General features: G+C 40.6%; 2 protein-coding genes across 6 annotated transcripts in view; one reads left to right on the top strand and one right to left on the bottom strand.

The window, feature by feature from the left end:
- Nucleotides 1-2,213: 2,213 nt before the first annotated feature.
- Nucleotides 2,214-14,003, bottom strand: Dhdds (Dehydrodolichyl diphosphate synthase subunit). 4 transcript variants are annotated; one of them, XM_045765389.2, is made up of 2 exons: nucleotides 13,907-14,003; nucleotides 2,214-3,632 (listed from the first exon to the last, which is right to left on the bottom strand). In XM_045765389.2, the coding sequence occupies exon 2, from the start codon at nucleotides 3,609-3,611 to the stop codon at nucleotides 2,637-2,639; it is 975 nt and encodes a 324-aa protein (XP_045621345.1). In that variant the 5' UTR covers nucleotides 3,612-3,632; nucleotides 13,907-14,003; the 3' UTR covers nucleotides 2,214-2,636. The 4 variants fall into 4 exon arrangements, with proteins under 4 accessions (XP_045621345.1, XP_045621329.1, XP_045621353.1 ...); XM_045765373.2 differs by lacking the exon at nucleotides 13,907-14,003 and adding an exon at nucleotides 12,021-12,696; XM_045765397.2 differs by lacking the exon at nucleotides 13,907-14,003 and adding an exon at nucleotides 11,969-12,083.
- Nucleotides 12,920-19,232, top strand: part of BRWD3 (bromodomain and WD repeat-containing protein) — a 70,702-nt gene continuing 64,389 nt past the window's right edge. For both annotated transcript variants that reach the window (XM_045765362.2, XM_045765355.2), the window contains exons 1-4: nucleotides 12,920-13,053; nucleotides 13,142-13,200; nucleotides 13,278-13,307; nucleotides 13,479-13,538. In XM_045765362.2, the coding sequence (XP_045621318.2) occupies nucleotides 12,984-13,053; nucleotides 13,142-13,200; nucleotides 13,278-13,307; nucleotides 13,479-13,538 (219 nt within the window). In that variant the 5' untranslated portion in view covers nucleotides 12,920-12,983. The remainder of the gene's footprint in view (nucleotides 13,054-13,141; nucleotides 13,201-13,277; nucleotides 13,308-13,478; nucleotides 13,539-19,232) is intronic.

The raw sequence follows: 19,232 nt of genomic DNA, 5'->3' as shown, positions 1-19,232 counted from the left end.
CTATTGCTTGTCCGTGCAACACTTTAGCCCTGACTTGAATCATTCTGACCGGTGTTCCCCAGGCTTCCCAGAGACATTGGGCGAGTCCCTCTTTTGGATGCACAGTATGGTTCCTGAGTTTGCAGCGGTGTATCAGGCCTTATTGCAGGTCTATCTCCCTCTGGGCTTTGTTCTCTGATTTTGGTTCCCCATGTGATTCATGTGTGGGATGTGTCCAACATTTGCATGGATGGTCTCTCGTTTCCATGGAGTTGAGATATTCGATTGCTCCGAGGTGGACCTCTTTTGCAATGGCTTTTAATTTGTGGTATCTGCTCTATGTGGCTCCATTCTCTGATCGTGAGACTAGCAGTGCATGCCTTTTGGCTGGACTGGTCGAGGTAGGGATTCTTCTGTCTCTACCTCCGGTTTGGCTGTTGCTCTAGGTTTTGTTTAGACTGGAGACTTACACTGGCAGGGTGATCCTTCTGGCACCTTGGTGGCTAGCTCAGTCTTAGTCTCCAGCCCTTCTAGCTGTCTGAACCCAGAGGTGAAGTTGCATTTCTACATTGTAATCTACTGGGTGAGTGGATAGCACTAAATACTGTGCAAGTTGATTGCATGAGGTGGGATACTGTGAAGATGGAATTAGGGACTTCATAGTTCTACTTTTGAATAAAGTATAGGTTTGACAATTTAATTCATTAGGGAAAGTTCCATATATTGTGCCCTTTTATTTGCATGTCATAGTTGTATAGATTTAGTCTGACTGGGAATATCAAATAGATGTTTCTGGTATGATGTTCATGGGTTCTATTACATCTTTATTTATATTTATATATTAATGTACAAGAAGATACATTGGGTTATTAAAGTACATTTGCTGGCGAGTAATACATCCCTGCAAAACTGATGGATGTAATGCACTATTGGCGCTTACAGACTGAAGCAGATAAATATGACACTGGAGATCAACAGCAGCATTTTTTGTAAAAGTATTTGGTCCACATATGTTTACCAGACATAAATGCCACTGAATGTGGCAGCACGCAAGTTGTATATACTGTATGTACAGTATATAAAAAGGTAGGTGAATACATCACAGTGCTATCATTTCAAGCATCAAAGTACAATAGATGTAAGCAATGAAGAGCTCGTCACAAAAGACAGTATAGTACAGTATACGAGTTGCCAACACAGCGTGGTATGCCAAGTCAGGGCTAAACATAGCAGAAGCTGTAGGGCCATCAAGGAGCTTGCCCTTGGGTAAAGACGGAGTAAATCTTCCAGAAGTGCAGGACTTCTCTTGGGCCTGGTTACCCACAGTATGAGTCAGAGGGAGTAAGAGAGTAAGATTTTCATACAATAAGTAGAGAATAAAGCTGGACCTCTAGGGGGGCTTTTTAGAGATCTCAGTGCAACAAGGGGAAGTTGTGCACAAGCTGACAGACAGGGTATATCATCTCCATTAGCTCTCCACCATTTTAACAGGTAGACAAGTGATGAGACTTGTCTAACTTATAACTCGAGAAAAATTGTGGTGGCAAACCCCCCACCCCCACAACTGGGACACTCAATCCATCCACACAAGGCAGCTCATGGGTGATCCAACCTCCAGCAGGTGGAGCAATGACCCAAATAAGAATCTTATCTTAGCATGTGTCCTGGTAGTATGCTGCCCTAGCAGGCAGAAGAGCCGAGCACAAGTCACTTACAAATGCCTCCTCGTAATGTGAAGGCAACACTTTTTTTTTTTTTCCGGAATTACCAGAGGGCCACTAACCCTAGTGGCCTCGACGAGGAGAGGAAGCCAATGGCTTGTCGAAGGTCCCCCTATTTGCCTTTATCTTTTCCAGGATCATGGAAGGGGTAAAGACATGATCAATTGTCATTTTGAGTAGATTTTTGCTATACAGAATAGCCATACTTTCTTAGTTTTCATTATAATCTATTTGTGGGGAAGGAGGCAAGGGGCAGCCCACCTGAACCATCTGGGCTCAAAATGAATGAGGACACATGCCTCGGCCAACTGTATGGGGAATGCCAATGAGAAAGTCTCTTGAACTATTTATTTTCTATATTATTTTCTTTAGGGCAAGGTCTGACCACTCCATGAAAATGGAGAACAGTAATTGACATTTTAGGGTTAAATACTTTTTAACTTTTGCACTTGGCATTGATGAAAAGGATAAAACTAATCTGTAAAAATATTTCTTTTAAGGTTATTAAAACCATTTGTTACAAATGCTTATCTTTGGTGTAAACAAAATTATTTTAATATATACAGCATTTACACAATGAATTCCACTAAAGACATACTTTATATATAATTCTGATCACCCCAATAAAATTTAGGAATGATAGGATGCAATGACCAAATGCAACATTGCACTCAATGCCATAAAATTTCAGTATTCAATATTTCTGATAATCTAAGGCAACAATATTTGTATTCAACAGTTAATTATTTAGAACTTACTGAATAGATCTACAATATTTAAATTTACTGTATTTTCTAATCAATATGAGAATAATTTATAAAGTATAATACTGTACATAACAGGAATGTAAAGTTAAGAAATATCTAACAAGCAATAATGTTTCTGTATATGCCCAATACAGTGAGAGTATATATATATACATATTTATATATAATCTTAATCTCCCTCCTCACTAATCTGGTGTAAATAATTAAGTTTTTTATTGTGTAACGTGGCCAAAAAATTCTCAATTCGTTCTTTCCTTGCCGATGCATAGGCAGCAATATGCTCTTGTGAAACTTTGTCTCCAAATTTAGTGTAGCAACATTCTATATCACTTTCTTCCACACTACACTGCCTTAGTGCCAGACATTCTTGCCGTGCTGCAGTAAGAGTGTGATAATGTCTCTGATAGTAAAATACTGCACCAAACAGATGCCATATGGTGAATTCTGGCCAAAGAACCTTCGTGAAAAACAGGCAAGAAAATGCACTCTGCCATAACAAAAAGTCAGAGAGGCGAACCTCTCCAGATGTGCGCACCAAAAGGTCGGGATCTCTCGAGCCTCGGGTATGTAGGCATTTTTCTAACAATTCTTCGGAAATGTCACTTGTCATTAGTTGTTCTTCATGTACTGCTTGTGACAGCTCACTCATCGCAAAGCTTATTTCTTCCCGTGATGTGTAAGCTAAAGCTAGGTTTAGAAAACACTTATTGTTATGTCTAGAAGCCAGAATTGCTTCTCCTGCAAGTTTTCTGATGCGTTGGGGAAGAAGATTAAGATCACCAATCACCCTTATGCAAACTCCATGCTTGGCTAACTTTTCCTTTTCTTCTAATAATTTTGCAAACTTTTCTGCTGCAAGTTCCATCAGTCCATCAACCTCCTGCTTGGACCGTTTAAAATTTTCAATACTGAAGGCATATGCTGTAACCTCGTTGATTCCCAAATCTCGACACCAACACAAAACCTCGGCCAATTTGTGAAATCCTTGTGTGTGACCAGCAAGGGTGTCCTTGTGCTCCTTTCTAGCAAATCTGCGGTTACCATCCATTATAACAGCCAAGTGGTTAGGCACAGGTCCCACACGTAACATTCGAATTGCAGCCCACTCTGGCCATGTGCGCTTCTGTTCCACAATCCACGTCATCTTGGTGTTGAGCACCAATGCCTGTCAAAGAAATACAGGAGCGATTAAAATATTATTATTATTATTATTATTATTATTATTATTACACAAGCTGTAATAGTGTAAAAACTTACTGGAAATAAGTAAATGTCACCCCATTTAAAAAAAACGGCAGAAAGAGCTCAGCGGAGAACTATCGTCCAATCAGCTTGACATCAAACATATGCAAGCTCATTGAGAAAATCCTAAGGAAGAGAATCATTCACCATCTTTGAGTGAACAATCTTGTAAAATCGACACAACATTTGTTGATTTTACAAATTTTTCCACTTACCACTTATAGGTGGAAAAGATCAAAGTGGAGGAGGGGGGAGGGGGGGGGGGAAGAGACCTTCAACAAGCCACCGGCTTCCTATCCTCATCGAGGTCACTAGTGTCAGTGGCTCTCGAGTAAACAGAATCTGGTAAACTTGTTCGAACTGACCGACTTGGCCTGTTCTGTCCCAGCTCTGATCATTTCACCATTACCATTTTTTGTCGACCACCAAATAATAAAGCACTTCTTTATACAGTGGTAACTCGGTTTACGAATGCCCCTCTTTTTACGAACTTTTCGGATTACGAGCCCAATTTCTTCGGAAAATTTGAATTGAATTACGAACTTTACCTCGGGATACGAGTTTGTTGATACGCGTATGGCTAGCCTAGCGTGTGCTGACACGGCGATCGCGCCTCAGGTTCCCAGTGTCTCCTACCTAGTGATTATCCTGCCTGAATAATATGCAGGGAGTTAGTTTTTTTATTTTTGTCTATTTGAACATAAAAGTTGTTATTACATATTACTGTATATATTTTGCCACGGGCCCAAAGAAGGCCAGTGGTAAGGTTCAAGGCAAGAAAACACATGTGAGAATAACCATAGAGGAAAAACAAGAGGTCATTCGTAAACATGAAAATGGTACACGTGTTGTTGAACTAGCTAGGCAGTACTGTATATATATTATATAATATATATCATATATATATAATACATATCATATATATAATCAACCCGTTCTCGCAAATTTAATAAGTCAATATTGACTTATTAGTTGCGTGCATAGGTGACATACTAAACATAATAGTTTCCCTTTAAAAGCTTCATAGAAAACACCGACCTTACCTAACCTACTTAGTATGTTAAGATAAGCATCTTATTGCTTCGTAATTACAATTATTACCTAACCTATACCTATAATAGGTTAAGTAACAATTGTAATTACGAAGCTATAAGATGCTTATTTTAACATACTAAGTAGGTTAGGTAAGGTCGGTGTTTTCTATGAAGCTTTTCAAGGGAAACTATTATGTTTAGTATGTCACCTATGCACGCAACTAATAAGTCAATATTGACTTATTAAATTTGCGAGAACGGGTTGATATAATATATATCATATATATATAATATATATCATATATATATATATATAATATATATCATATATATATATAATATATATCATATATATATATATATAATATATATCATATATATATATATATATAATATATATCATATATATATATATATATAATATATATCATATATATATATATATATATATATAATATATATCATATATATATATATAATATATATCATATATATATATAATATATATCATATATATATATATATATATAATATATATCATATATATAATATATTATATATGATATATATTTAATATATATATTTTTTTTCCATATATTTTTTTATTTTTTTTTAATTTATATATATATATATATATATATATATATATATATATATATATATATATATATATATATATATATATATATTATTACGGATAAGCTGTTTAGTGTTAGTATAAGTAAGACTCTGTTTAGTGTTTTCAAGTTACAGTTGTATGTGTGTTTAACTAAAGTCTTTAAAAATGTAATAAGTTATTACGAAACGCAACGTCACGTCAGACTAAAAATAAATAAAAATGAATTTTGGAGAATTGATTTTTCAATTACCATTGTCAGTAAAAAGAAACATAAGAAAGAGAAAATTCGTGTTAGAATTATTAATTTCACTTTTTCAATCATATTTAACAACATATGTTTACAAGAAAGACTGCTACCAAAATATACTAATACTGTATATATATATATGTTGTACCTAGTAGCCAGAACATCTTACTCGGCCTACTATGCAAGGCCCGATTTGCCTAATAAGCCAAGTTTTCCTTAATTTATATATTTTTTCTAATTTTTTTCTTATGAAATGATAAATCTGTCTATTTTATTATGTATAAGTTAATTTGTTTAAATTTGAGGTAAAACTAACGTAGATATATGACCAAACCTAACCAACCCTACCTAACCTAACCTATCTAAACTTAACCTAAACTAACACAACTAAGTCAATAACTTATGTTCCTAATATAATAATAATAATTCAAATAAACTAATTGGATATTTGTTTTTGAAAATAAAGAAAACCACTCGGCCTATTAGGCAAATCCGTCCTTGCATAGTAGGCCAAGAAGTGCATTCTGGCTACTGTACTAGGTACGACATATATATATATATATGTCGTACCTAATAGCCAGAACGCACTTCTCAGCCTACTATTCAAGGCCCGATTTGCCTAATAAGCCAAGTTTTCATGAATTAATGTTTTTTCGTCTACCTAACCTACCTAACCTAACCTAACCTAGCTTTTTTTGGCTACCTAACCTAACCTTACCTATAAATATAGGTTAGGTTAGGTTAGGTAGGGTTGGTTAGGTTCGGTCATATATCTACGTTAATTTTAACTCCAATAAAAAGAAATTGACCTCATACATAGAGAAAAGGGTTGCTTTATCATTTCATAAGAAAAAAATTATAGTAAATATATTAATTCAGGAAAACTTGGCTTATTAGGCAAATCGGGCCTTGAATAGTAGGCTGAGAAGTGAGTTCTGGCTACTAGGTACGACATATATATATATATATATATATATATATATATATATATATATATATATATATATATATATATATATATATACATACACACACAACCCGTTCTCGCACTTTCGTATAGTCAATATTGACTTATTAAATACGTGCATATGTGAATATTTTAGTTTACCTTGAAAAGCTTCATAGAAAACACCGACCTTACCTAACCTCCTTATTGTGAATATTTTAGTTTACCTTGAAAAGCTTCATTGAAAACACCGACCTTACCTAACCTTCTTAGTATGTTAAGCATCTTATTGCTTCGTAATTACAATTATTACTCAACCTATACCTATAATAGGTTAAGTAATAATTGTAATTACGAAGCAATAAGATGCTTATTTTAACATACTAAGAAGGTTAGGTAAGGTCGATGTTTTCTATGAAGCTTTTCAAGGTAAACTAAAATATTCACAATAAATTAGTATGTCACATATGCATGTATTTTATAAGTCAATATTGACTATACGAAAGTGCGAGAACGGGTTGTGTATTATATATATATATATATATATATATATATATATATATATATATATATATATATATATTATTATTAAATATGACCGAAAAAGTAAGATTAATAATTCTAACACGAATTTTCTCAATCATTCGTACATTTCTTTTCACTGTTGGTGGTAATTCAAAAATCAATTCTCCAAAATTCATTTTTATTTCTAGTCTGACGCGACACTTGAGCGCGTTTCGTAAAACTTATTACATTTTCAAAGACTTTAGTTAACACATACACAACTGAATAGAACTTACACTTCTCCGATTTGTTTATATCTACATTTGAGTGAGGTGGTATTTAATAAGGTATTAATTTCATCAACACAAGACAGAACACGAAAGAATGGGTATTGAATAGAAGTGATTGTAGAAAGCCTATTGGTCCATATTTCTTGATGCTTCTATATTGGGGCGGAGTCTTGAGGTGGGTAGAATATAGTTGTGCATTAATTGGCTGTTGATTGCTGGTGTTGACTTCTCGATGTGTAGTGCCTCGCAAACGTCAAGCCGCCTACTATCGCTGTATCTATCGATGATTTCTGTGTTGTTTACTAGGATTTCTCTGGCGATGGTTTGGTTGTGGGAAGAGATTATATGTTCCTTAATGGAGCCCTGTTGCTTATGCATCATTAAACGCCTAGAAAGGGATGTTCTTGTCTTGCCTATATACTGGGTTTTTTGGAGCTTACAGTCCCCAAGTGGGCATTTGAAGGCATAGACAACGTTGGTCTCTTTTAAAGCGTTCTGTTTTGTGTCTGGAGAGTTTCTCATGAGTAGGCTGGCCGTTTTTCTGGTTTTATAGTAAATCGTCAGTTGTATCCTCTGATTTTTGTCTGTAGGGATAACATTTCTATTAACAATATCTTTCAGGACCCTTTCCTCCGTTTTATGAGCTGTGGAAAAGAAGTTCCTGTAAAATAGTCTAATAGGGGGTATAGGTGTTGTGTTGGTTGTCTCTTCAGAGGTTGCATGGCGTTTCACTTTCCTTCTTATGATGTCTTCGACGAAACCATTGGAGAAGCCGTTGTTGACTAGGACCTGCCTTACCCTACAGAGTTCTTCGTCGACTTGCTTCCATTCTGAGCTGTGGCTGAGAGCACGGTCGACATATGCGTTAACAACACTCCTCTTGTACCTATCTGGGCAGTCGCTTTTGGCATTTAGGCACATTCCTATGTTCGTTTCCTTAGTGTAGACTGCAGTGTGGAAACCTCCGCTCTTTTCCATGACTGTTACATCTAGAAAGGGCAGCTTCCCATCCTTTTCCATCTCGTAAGTGAAACGCAGCACGGAACTCCGCTCAAATGCCTCCTTCAGCTCCTGCAGATGTCTGACATCAGGTACCTGTGTAAAAATGTCAACATACCTGCAGTATATGGCCGGTTTCAAGTTCATGTCGACTAAGACTTTTTGCTCGATGGTACCCATGTAGAAGTTTGCAAACAGGACACCTAGGGGAGAACCCATGGCGACCCCATCTACTTGCTTATACATGTGCCCATCCGGGCTCAAGAAGGGTGCCTCTTAAGTACAAGCTTGGAGTAGTTTCCTTAGGATATTTTCTGGTATGTCAAGAGGAGTACAGGCTGGATCACGATACACTCTGTCGGCTATCATCCCGATTGTCTCGTCCACTGGTACATTGGTGAACAGCGATTCTACGTCCAACGAGGCTCTTATTCCTGTGGCCCGTGTGCCCCGCAGTAAGTCAACAAATTCCTTTTACGACTTCAGGCTGAAGGCGCAAGGGACATAAGGAGTCAGCAGGCCGTTGAGTCGCTTCGCTAGTCTGTACGTGGGTGTGGGTATCTGGCTAATGATTGGCCGAAGTGGGTTTCCAGGCTTGTGTGTCTTGGCATTTCCATACGCATATCCAGGTTTATATTCCCCAATAATCTTTGGCAGGTGGAGTCCTGATTTCTTGGCGTTCACAGTTTCGATTAGTCTGTTAACCTTTGTTTATTTATTTATTTATTTATTTATGCATATACAAGAATGTACATAAGGAATGTGAGGATACAATTATGGTAATTACAGTCTTGTAAAGCCACTAGCACGCGCAGCGTTTCGGGCAGAATTCCTTTGCTTTCAATTCGGCTGTAGTGTCCTTCGTTACCCTTTGGAATTTAGTTTGGTCAGAAAGTATGAGGTTCATTTTCGCCAGATATTCGTCTTTTTTAAGAATGACGTATATTGGCGACTTGTCACCTCTCCTGACAACTATCTCCTTGTTCTCACGAAGGCTTTTGGCTGCCGCTTTGAGCTCGGGGGACAGTATGGTACTTCTGTAATTGCCTCGATTCTTTCCTCCTTCCGCAATAAGTTCTGCGTGTTAGAATTATTAATCTTACTTGTTCGGTCATATTTAATAATATATGTCTACAGGAAAGCCTGCTACCAAAATATACTAATATACTAATATATATATATATATATATATATATATATATATATATATATATATATACAGTGGTACCTCGGAATGCGATTGTCCCTGTATGCGAGGTTTTCGGAAGGCGAGGTGTATTTACTCCAAAAATTTGTCTCAGAAGGCGAGGGTTACTTCGGGAGGCGAGTTTGGACGCGAGTTTGTTGATACGCGTACAGCCGACCTAGCGCGTTCGTCGCCCCTCCGCCCCTCAGTTTATTATTGTCTCGCGCTCAGTGACTACCCCCACATCAATTCTTCTCGCGGATTTTCAGTGTTTTGTTGGATTTTTGGTGATTTGTCTATACAATTTGTTATTATATATCTCACCATGGGTCTCAAGAAAGCCAGTGGTAAGGATAAAGGCCAGAAAGCTCATGTGAGGATGACAATAGAGGAGAAACAAGAGATCAATCGGAAGCATGAGAACGGTACACGTGTTGTTGAACTTTGTAGGCAGTACAACAAAGCCACATCAACAATATGCACTATACTTAAGAAGAAAAATAAGATTATGGGTGCTAAAGTGGCAAAAGGAGTAAGAACATTAACGACACAAAGACCACAAATACTTGAAGAAGTGGAAAAGTTGTTATTAATTTGGATACACGACAAGGAGTTGAGGGGTGATAGTGTTTCGGAGGCCATTATTTGTGAGAAAGCCAGGGTGTTGCACGAAGACCTTCTAAAGAATACCCCTGCAACGAGTGATGCAGATAAGAAAGAGTTTAAGGCAAGCAGGGGCTGGTTTGAAAAATTTAGAAAGTGAAGTGGTATCCATAGTGTTACAAGGCATGGGGTTATGTGATGTGATTATGGAAGGGGACTCCCCTTCCAAACAGTAACTCCTCTCCTCCTCCCCCCTCCTCACCATCTTCCATACGCCTACAGCACTCGACAGCAAGGTAAGTAATAACTGGAACACAGTTTTGTAGGTTTATTTAGATGAATTAGGTATAAAAATTTAGTTTGATGTGGGGTTTTTGGGGTAGGCAGGAACGGATTAATTCATTTCCCTTTATTTCTTATGGGGAAATTAACTTCGGAATGCGAGTTTTCGGAAGGCGAGGCGTCTCCAGGAACTGATTAAACTCTTATTCTGAGGTATGCCTGTATATATATATATATATATATATATATAATGTCGTACCTAGTAGCCAGAACGCACTTCTCGGCCTACTATGCAAGGCCCGATTTGCCTAATAAGCCAAGTTTTCATGAATTAATTGTTTTTTGCCTACCTAACCTACCTAACCTAACCTAGCTTTTTCGGCTACCTAACCTATAGAGATAGGTTAGGTTAGGTAGGGTTTGTTAGGCTCGGTCATATATCTATGTTAATTTTAACTCTAATAAAAAAAAAATTGACCTCATACATAATGAAAGCTTTATCATTTCATAAGAAAAAAATTAGAGAAAATATATTAATTCAGGAAAACTTGGCTTATTAGGCAAATCGGGTCTTGCATAGCAGGCCGAGTATGACGTTCTGGCTACTAGGTACTACATATATATACACAGTATATATATTATACATATATATATATTATTGTGTGTAAATCATGAAAATTAACATGTGATGAAAAATGTGACAGTATCAGACCATGGAGGAAGAATTGAAACAGGAATTTCCTTAAGTACTTTCATATATTAATACATCTTGAGAAGGAATATGATTATATTCCTTCTGAATATATATATATATATATATATATATATAAAAGCTGCATGAACGCGCAAGCCATAGATCACTAAGAACTCTTTAACCCGGCATGGATTCGAACTCATGCCGTCCAGGATCACCCCTAAACGTACACAGTACTGTGACCACCGCACGATCATATCTTAATGATCATTGGTGAGGTGGTCATGGTACTGTGTACGTTTAGGGGCGATCCTGGACGGCATGGGTTCGAATCCTGGCCGGGTCAAAGAGTTCTTAGTGATTATATATAATATATATATATATATATATACATATATAATATATATATATATTATATATATAATTTGTTAATTTTCTGATAGAATGATAAAAGCTTTGATTGCATTACATATGATTTTAATTGTTATTAGCTGATAAAACAATTTGAAAAGAAATATTTGAAAATAACGAAAACCACTCTGCTTGTTAGGCAAGCTGGGTCTTGCATGCTTTTATAGGCTATTAGGTACATATTGATGTAGCCTAAGCTACGTTATATTCAGTTACTTTACAACCTACTGATACAGTACTGTATACAGTAGAGTTGTGGGTTAGACTAAAGTAGTTTGTACAGTAGGGAGCCAGACCATGGAGGTGGCGTGGTGTGTGGGGGCCAGGCTGATGTGGCCATGACCACACCACTTGCACCATCACCATCCACTTGCACCCTCACCATCCTCCTACACCATCACCCGCCGCTAAACAATATTGGATCAGTCATCTCTTCACTCTCACCGCTTGCCCTCGGTAGACAATCCCCGAGCCAGAGAGCGGCTCGAATACTTACAGGGGGATGGTTATATATGGTATTATGGAGTGGTAGTAGCCTCCAGTACTCTCGGCCTCTCTCTCTCCCTCCACAACACTCGCTAGCTTCCTTCTCCAACACTCGCTAATCTTAGCGCTCGTCTTGCATATACACTACACTCACTTATCTCAATTAATTGACCCTTAACATATTAAACGTTTAGTTTGATTTTTTTGTGGCTGCTGTGATGTTTGCAGGTTGCTTTAGTATGTTATATGATGCATACTTATGTGAGATCCAGCTATTTAGCTAGGCGCTATTATCTATTGTTCAAATGACGTGGATATATAGGCCTAGGCTGAGGGCAGGTGTCCTAGCTGCTGGGATGGTGTTCCTAGGCCCTTTAAGTGTTCCTAGGCCCTTTAAGTGTTCATTGGCCCTTTAAATTTTTAGCGGAAATTTGCTAAGCTTATAAAATTTGGCAAGCAACTTTGGAAGACATCTTGGGGTATTTAAATCATATATCAATTTTGATATTCCGTTTAGAACATATTCATGAAGAGAACTTACATTATATGTGAAAGCAATAGGTGAATAAGATACAGAAACAGATAAATTTAACCACATCCCATATATAGCTAGAAAACTATGCCACGCCAAATTAAAAGACAACCAATCCATTCAGCAAAGTATCCAAGTACCTTTCAGCATTTTTTTATTTCTTGCCCTTAACTTGACTTTTAGCAAAGACACCTGATTATCCAACTTGTTAGGCATAAAACGTGGCGTTGGGGTATGAGAGGAGGTAGAGGGGGAGGAGGAGAGAGGAGATAATAGAGGGAGGAGAGAGGAACTAGTTGGTGGGGCGGCGTGGTGCGTGACGTCACGGGGCGGGAGCGCGGCGCCCCAGCTCGCCACAACGCCAAGACTCAGGACCAAAATGCACCTTTCAACTCTAACACAGTGACCTCGGGTTTTGCGCAGTTTTCCCTACATTCTGCTATGGATGTGGGACCTTCGACCTCACGGTGTAACAGTGTAGTGACTAAGCGATACAGTGCCCTGGAAATCGGTGAGTTCTTGGCCAAAGTGAGGTGAGAAATGGTATTTGAAAGAGAGGTGAATTTCGCGGTTTAACCAAGAGTCTTTCTCTGTTGCAGAACTGAACTATTTGATCGCCAAGTATTTATCTGCTGGTCCTTGCAAGAAGGCTTATAAGGTAAGGTGCTGTCCCGTTAGAGTGAAAGATAGGCCCGTAAACTGGCTAGATCTGAGACGTTTTTCTCTCTCTTGCAGGCGCTGAGGGCCGAAATAGAGGAAAATGAGGTAAGTTTCACATGTTGTGGTATCTGTCAGCTGATGGAACACGTGGTTTTGTGTACATAGTGAGATGCCGGTGGTGGAGGGTGGGAGGGGCTGCCACCCCCTCCCACCACCCCCCACCACCACCAACAAACACACACTAAACTCCTCTCAACGTTTGCAATATTTCCACAGCTCCTGCCCCATAGATATGACTGGCTGGGAAACGTGCACCACAACACCTTCGACCAATGGGTGAGTTGCGGCCAAAAATAAATCCCAATTATAATTTTGTAAAAATACTAACGATTAGATATTTTTTGTGTAGTATAATAGACGTTTAGTGGGTTAATAAATAAATGTTAGTAAGAAAGTGAGGAGCCACTTGTGAGGAAGAGTGAGAGTTGTGAGGAGTGGTGAGCGGCTCCTCTCCCAGCCGCTCGCCCTCCACCACTGCCCACACATTCCTCATTTCTCTCTCTCCCTCTCTGCCGCCGCCTCTCAGTCTACACCTCGCCATTTCTCCTGTCGTTTATGCCCTCCATCTAATTACATCATCAGATTTGGTCCAGCTCCCCGGTTTTTCCCTGTATTTACAAAGATAGAAAAAGTGTAATTGGTACCTGGAGGTGGGTGGGTGGCAGCCAACCAGGGCGCGGGTTGGGACACTGAGCAGCGAATGAGCGCGCGGGACGGCCCAGCTCTGGCGCTCTTCTCGGGCTGTGATTGGTGCAGGAGGAGGAGGGGGGCGGGGCTTGGCGGTAGGGATCAATATGGCGCAACAAGGCCACCGCCGCCTAACAAAGACCGCCAGACCGCTATTGGAAAGCGTTCCGCTCTTGTTGCTCTCTATCTCTACTCCTTATTATAACCTAAAGCTATAAACGTTTACGCTTATTACAACACACTCACTACTCCGGAAAGCATTAAGCGCATCCTAAAATTGCGCTGCAACTAGTTTGAAATATGAACCTTCCTCTTCTCATTTTAATTATTTTAATAGATTATGGAATAAGGGTGTTGAGGTGTATGATCAGCTGTGATAACCTACACTACTCACACTGCACCACCATCTCTCGCTCGCGTTTATTTGTTATTTATTCATGTATACAAGAAATCTTACATTCTTGTAAGAACATGGGGGCACTACTATAATTTCCTCACGACTGTGCAACACGTTCATTAATTTACAGAGTATATAAACCCTTTTCTCACAGCAAATATAATAGTGAATCAGATGGATCATTTGTAATAATAGTTAAATCTGATGAGCGAAAGTTTTCACCCCACAGCGTGATGTTGCATTAAAGGGTCCCGGTAGTACAGTTAGCTTCGTTCTCGACTCTCAATCTAGAATAACGGGTTCGACTCCCGGGCGGGACAGAAATGGTTGGGTGCATTTCCTACCACCTAATGCCCCTATTTAACTAGCAGTAATTAGGTATTCAGGTGTTATGGGGTTGTATCCTGGGCGGGGTCAGTAATTCGGCCTTGTGGGGGGGGGGGCGCCATATAAACCTAACGTGTGAATACTCTGTTCCCGACACAATGAATTATTATTATAATAGTATGTAGTACAGTGGCAACGTTCTCGACTCCCAGTTGAAGATACCCAGATTCGGTCCCCGGGCTGGGGTAGAGCCGATTGGGCACGTCCTCTTTCACCTTGTGGGGGTTGCTTCGTGGGGAATGTCAGTAAACGCAAACCTCACACACACACACACACACAGATACGAAATGACAATATCTTAGTCCATCCTGGACAGATGGCCGTGCTGCTGCCGCTGGCAATCTCGTCAGTGGGGTTTCTAAAAGTTACACACACATACATACAGCTAATTTCCCTGACCAGGAGGCACTAGTTGAGCTTCAGTTTAAAAATGCCATCAATCAAGTCATTAGAAATGTCCTCCGAGCCGTACGTAGACATTTCCCCTCTCCTTTATCCATTCATTCACAAGTGCTAGTGGTGACTAAGCTTCTCTTTGGGCAGCACGAAATAGACTCGGGTGAAATTGAAATAAGTTTATTGAGGTAAAATACACACAAAGGGATGAGGTAGCTCAAGCTATTCTCACCCCGTTAGACTGGTGGTGTTCAACAGGGTAATCCCTTGGGTGCCCTCTTGCTTTTCTTAACTGTCAAAGAGGTCATTGATAGTCTTTTACAAGCGAGGTAAACATCTGGTACCTGGATGATGGCACTCTTGCTGGAACTCCAAAAACCATTATGGGAGATATGAGGAAAATCCAGGAGTAAGAAGCACTTTTAGACCTCATTTTCAATACATCCACATGTGAAATAAACACTGAGCCAGCTACCTGCATCCCTCCATTAGGGAGCCGGTGGCTGAGCGGACAGAACACTGGATGTGTGATCCTGTGGTCCCGGGTTCGATCCCGGGCGCCGGAGAGAAACAATGGGCAGAGTTTTTCACCCTGATGCCCCTGTTACCTAGCAGTAAATAGATACCTGGGAGTTAGTCAGCTGTCACGGGCTGCTTCCTGGGGGGGGGGGGGCGGAGGCCTGGTCGAGGATCGGGCCGCGGGGACACTAAGCCCCGAAATCATCAATCAAATCATCTCAAGATAACCTCCTGGGTGTGCCCCCCATTGGCTCTTTCAATCGAGCAGGTCCTGTATGCATAAATCACTGACCTAAGGTGGATGCAGAACAAAACTGATGGACGCTCATGATACACTCTACCTCTTCACAAGATGGCTGACTTGAGATGTTCTCCATACCACAGCAGTGCTAAATTGAGTGTGACACCCTCTTGAAGTCCCATGTTTGAAGAAAGTTCTCTACCTCCCATTGGAGGCTTCGGTGGGAACGAGCAACCCTTCCTGTCAGTTGTTAGTCATGGGGTCTGCACAGCCTCCCAGATTGCTCTACCAGTCCTTCTTACCTTCTATGCGTCAAACACTTAGAGGAAATCAATCCTACCACAACCTCTGGGTGAGTCAGCTTGGCTACACGATCATCTTGAGGTTATCTTGAGATTATTTCGAGGCTTTAGTGTCCCCGCGGCCCAGTCCTCGACCAGGCCTCCACCCCGAGGAAGCAGCCCGTGACAGCTGACTACCTCCCAGGTACCTATTTTACTGCTAGGTAACAGGGGCATAGGGTGAAAGAAACTCTGCCCATAGTTTCTCGGCGGCGCCCGGGATCGAACCCGGGACCACAGGATCACGCGTCCAGTGTGCTGTCCGCTCGATCATGCTTTCATTGATTGTTCAAATCAGTGGGAAGCCCTTGCAACCCCAACACTTGGACCAGGACCACTAAAAATACAAACAGTCCAACAGGGACAACCCAGCTGAGGACAAAAAATAGCTAATACCGTGCTCAGTGCTGCAACATCACATCTCACAGGGGCCGTGGCTGAATGGACAGCGCTTGGGGCTCGTAATCCCAGGGTTCGGGTTTGATCCCGGGAGCCGGCGGAAACAGATGGGCACAGTTTCTTTCACCCTGATGCCTCTGTTACCTAGCAGTTAATAGGTATCTGGGAGTTACAGTTATTACGGGCTGCTTCCTGTGTGTGTGTGTGTGCACTCACCTAGTTGTGCTTGCGGGGGTTGAGCTCTGGCTCTTTGGTCCCGCCTCTCAACCGTCAATCAACAGGTGTACAGGTTCCTGAGCCTATTGGGCTCTATCATATCTACACTTGAAACTGTGTATGGAGTCAGCCTCCACCACATCACTTCCTAATGCACTTCACTTCCTAATCACTTCCTTCATTTGTCAACCACTCTGACACTAAAAAAGTTCTTTCTAATATCTCTGTGGCTCATTTGGGCACTCAGTTTCCACCTGTGTCCCCTAGTGCGTGTGCCCCTTGTGTTAAACAGCCTGTCTTTATCAACCCTGTCGATTCCCTTGAGGATCTTGAATGTGGTGATCATGTCCCCCCTAACTCTTCTGTCTTCCAACGAAGTGAGGTTTAATTCCCGTAGTCTCTCCTCGTAGCTCATAGCTCTCAGCTCGGGTACTAGTCTGGTGGCAAACCTTTGAACCTTTTCCATTTGTCTTATGCTTGACTAGATATGGACTCCATGCTGGTGCCGCATACTCCAGGATTGGTCTGACATATGTGGTATATAATGTTCTAAAAGATTCCTTACACAAGTTTCTAAAGGCAGTTCTTATGTTAGCCAACCTGGCATATGCTGCTGCTCTTATCCTCTTGATATGAGCTTCAGGGGACAGGACAGGTCTGTGTGTGTGTGTGTATACACACTCCTATTTGTACTCACCTATTTGTGCTTGCGGGGGTTCAGCTTTGGCTCTTTGGTCCCGCCTCTCAACTGTCAATCAACTGGTGTACAGATTCCTGAGCCTACTGGGCTCTATCATATCTACATTTGAAACTGTGTATGGAATCAGCCTCCACCACATCACTGCCTAATGCATTCCATCCGTTAACAACTCTGACACTGAAAAAGTTCCTTCTAACGTCTGTGTGGCTCCTGTGGGTACTCAGTATCCACCCGTGTCCCCTTGTTCGCGTCACACCAGTGTTGAATAGTTTATCCTTGTTTACCTGTCGATTCCTGAGGTTTTTGTAGGTTGTGATCATGTCTCCCCTTACTCTTCTGTCTTCCAGTGTCGTAAGGTGCATTTCCCGCAGCCTTTCCTCGTAACTCATGCCTCTTAGTTCTGGGACTAGTCTAGTGGCATACCTTTGGACTTTTTCCAGCTTCGTCTTGTGCTTGACAAGATACGGGCTCCATGCTGGGGCCGCATACTCCAGGATTGGTCTTACATATGTGGTGTACAAGATTCTGAATGATTCCTTACACAGGTTCCTGAACGCTGTTCTGATGTTAGCCAGCATCGCATATGCCGCAGACGTTATTCTTTTTATGTGGGGTTCAGGAGACAGGTTTGGTGTGATATCAACTCCTAGATCTTTCTCTCTGTTCGTTTCATTAAGTACTTCATCTCCTATTCTGTATCCTGTGTCTGGCCTCCTGTTTCCACTGTCTAGTTTCATTACTTTGCATTTACTCGGGTTGAACTTCAACAGCCATTTGTTGAACCATTCACTCAGTCTGTCTAGGTCATCTTGTAGCCACCTACTATCGTCCTCAGTTTCAATCCTCCTCATAATTTTTGCATCATCGGCAAACATTGAGAGGAACGATTCTATACCTTCTGGAAGATCATTTACATATATCAGAAACAGTATAGGTCCAAGGACTGACCCCTGCGGGTCTCCACTCGTAACGTCTCGCCAATCTGAGACCTCACCCCTCATACTGACTCATTGTCTCCTGTTGCTTAGGTACACATCCTTGTGTGTGTGTGTGTGTGTGTGTGTGTGTGTGTGTGTGTGTGTGTGTGTGTGTGTGTGTGAAAAAAGTTAGTAGTTAGTAACAATTGATTGATTGATTGACAGTTTAGAGGCGGGCCGAAAGAGCAGAGTTCAATCTCCGCAAGCGCAACTAGGTGAATACAACAGGAAAAAGCTCCGCCTAGAGAGGTGGATGCCCCCCATGCAGGGGACTTTCTTTTGGTAGTGCTAATATGTTTGCAACAGGGACTTTCAGTAGCATCTGAGACACTTTGACTCCGGCGTAAAGGATGCTTTAAGCTTTCTCAGAGAATTTAGGTTTTAGGCTCCGACACTTACCAGAGACCCTTGCTAGTATCCTATTTCAGTGTGGCGATATAGAGGGGAAAACACCTGCTGTGTCCTCGGTTCCTGTCTGAAAGCTGACGAGCTCAGAGTTCCAAAACTTCTAACCTTTGTGTGTTCACCAATGTGTAAATTATAATCTTTAAAATATTAAATAAAGAAAAGCAAAACAAAAGGGGGGGGGGGTAGGACAAAAGATCACGGAAAATGCATCGGGGAATCACACAATGTACTATACATACATACATATATTTGATGGTTCCGGTAATAGTCGAATTTGTTCTAGATTCGAATGAGAATTCCGG

The sequence above is a fragment of the Procambarus clarkii genome, chromosome 14 (assembly GCF_040958095.1).
Source record: "Procambarus clarkii isolate CNS0578487 chromosome 14, FALCON_Pclarkii_2.0, whole genome shotgun sequence".
Taxonomy (NCBI): domain Eukaryota; kingdom Metazoa; phylum Arthropoda; class Malacostraca; order Decapoda; family Cambaridae; genus Procambarus; species Procambarus clarkii.
The sequence above is the reverse complement of the archived record's forward strand: the minus strand, read 5'-3'. Positions and strand labels throughout refer to the sequence as shown.

Bases quoted from the DNA above. Each gene is read 5' to 3' on its own strand.
- Dhdds (XM_045765389.2), bottom strand. From the start codon at position 3,611: ATGACGTGGATTGTGGAACAGAAGCGCACATGGCCAGAGTGGGCTGCA.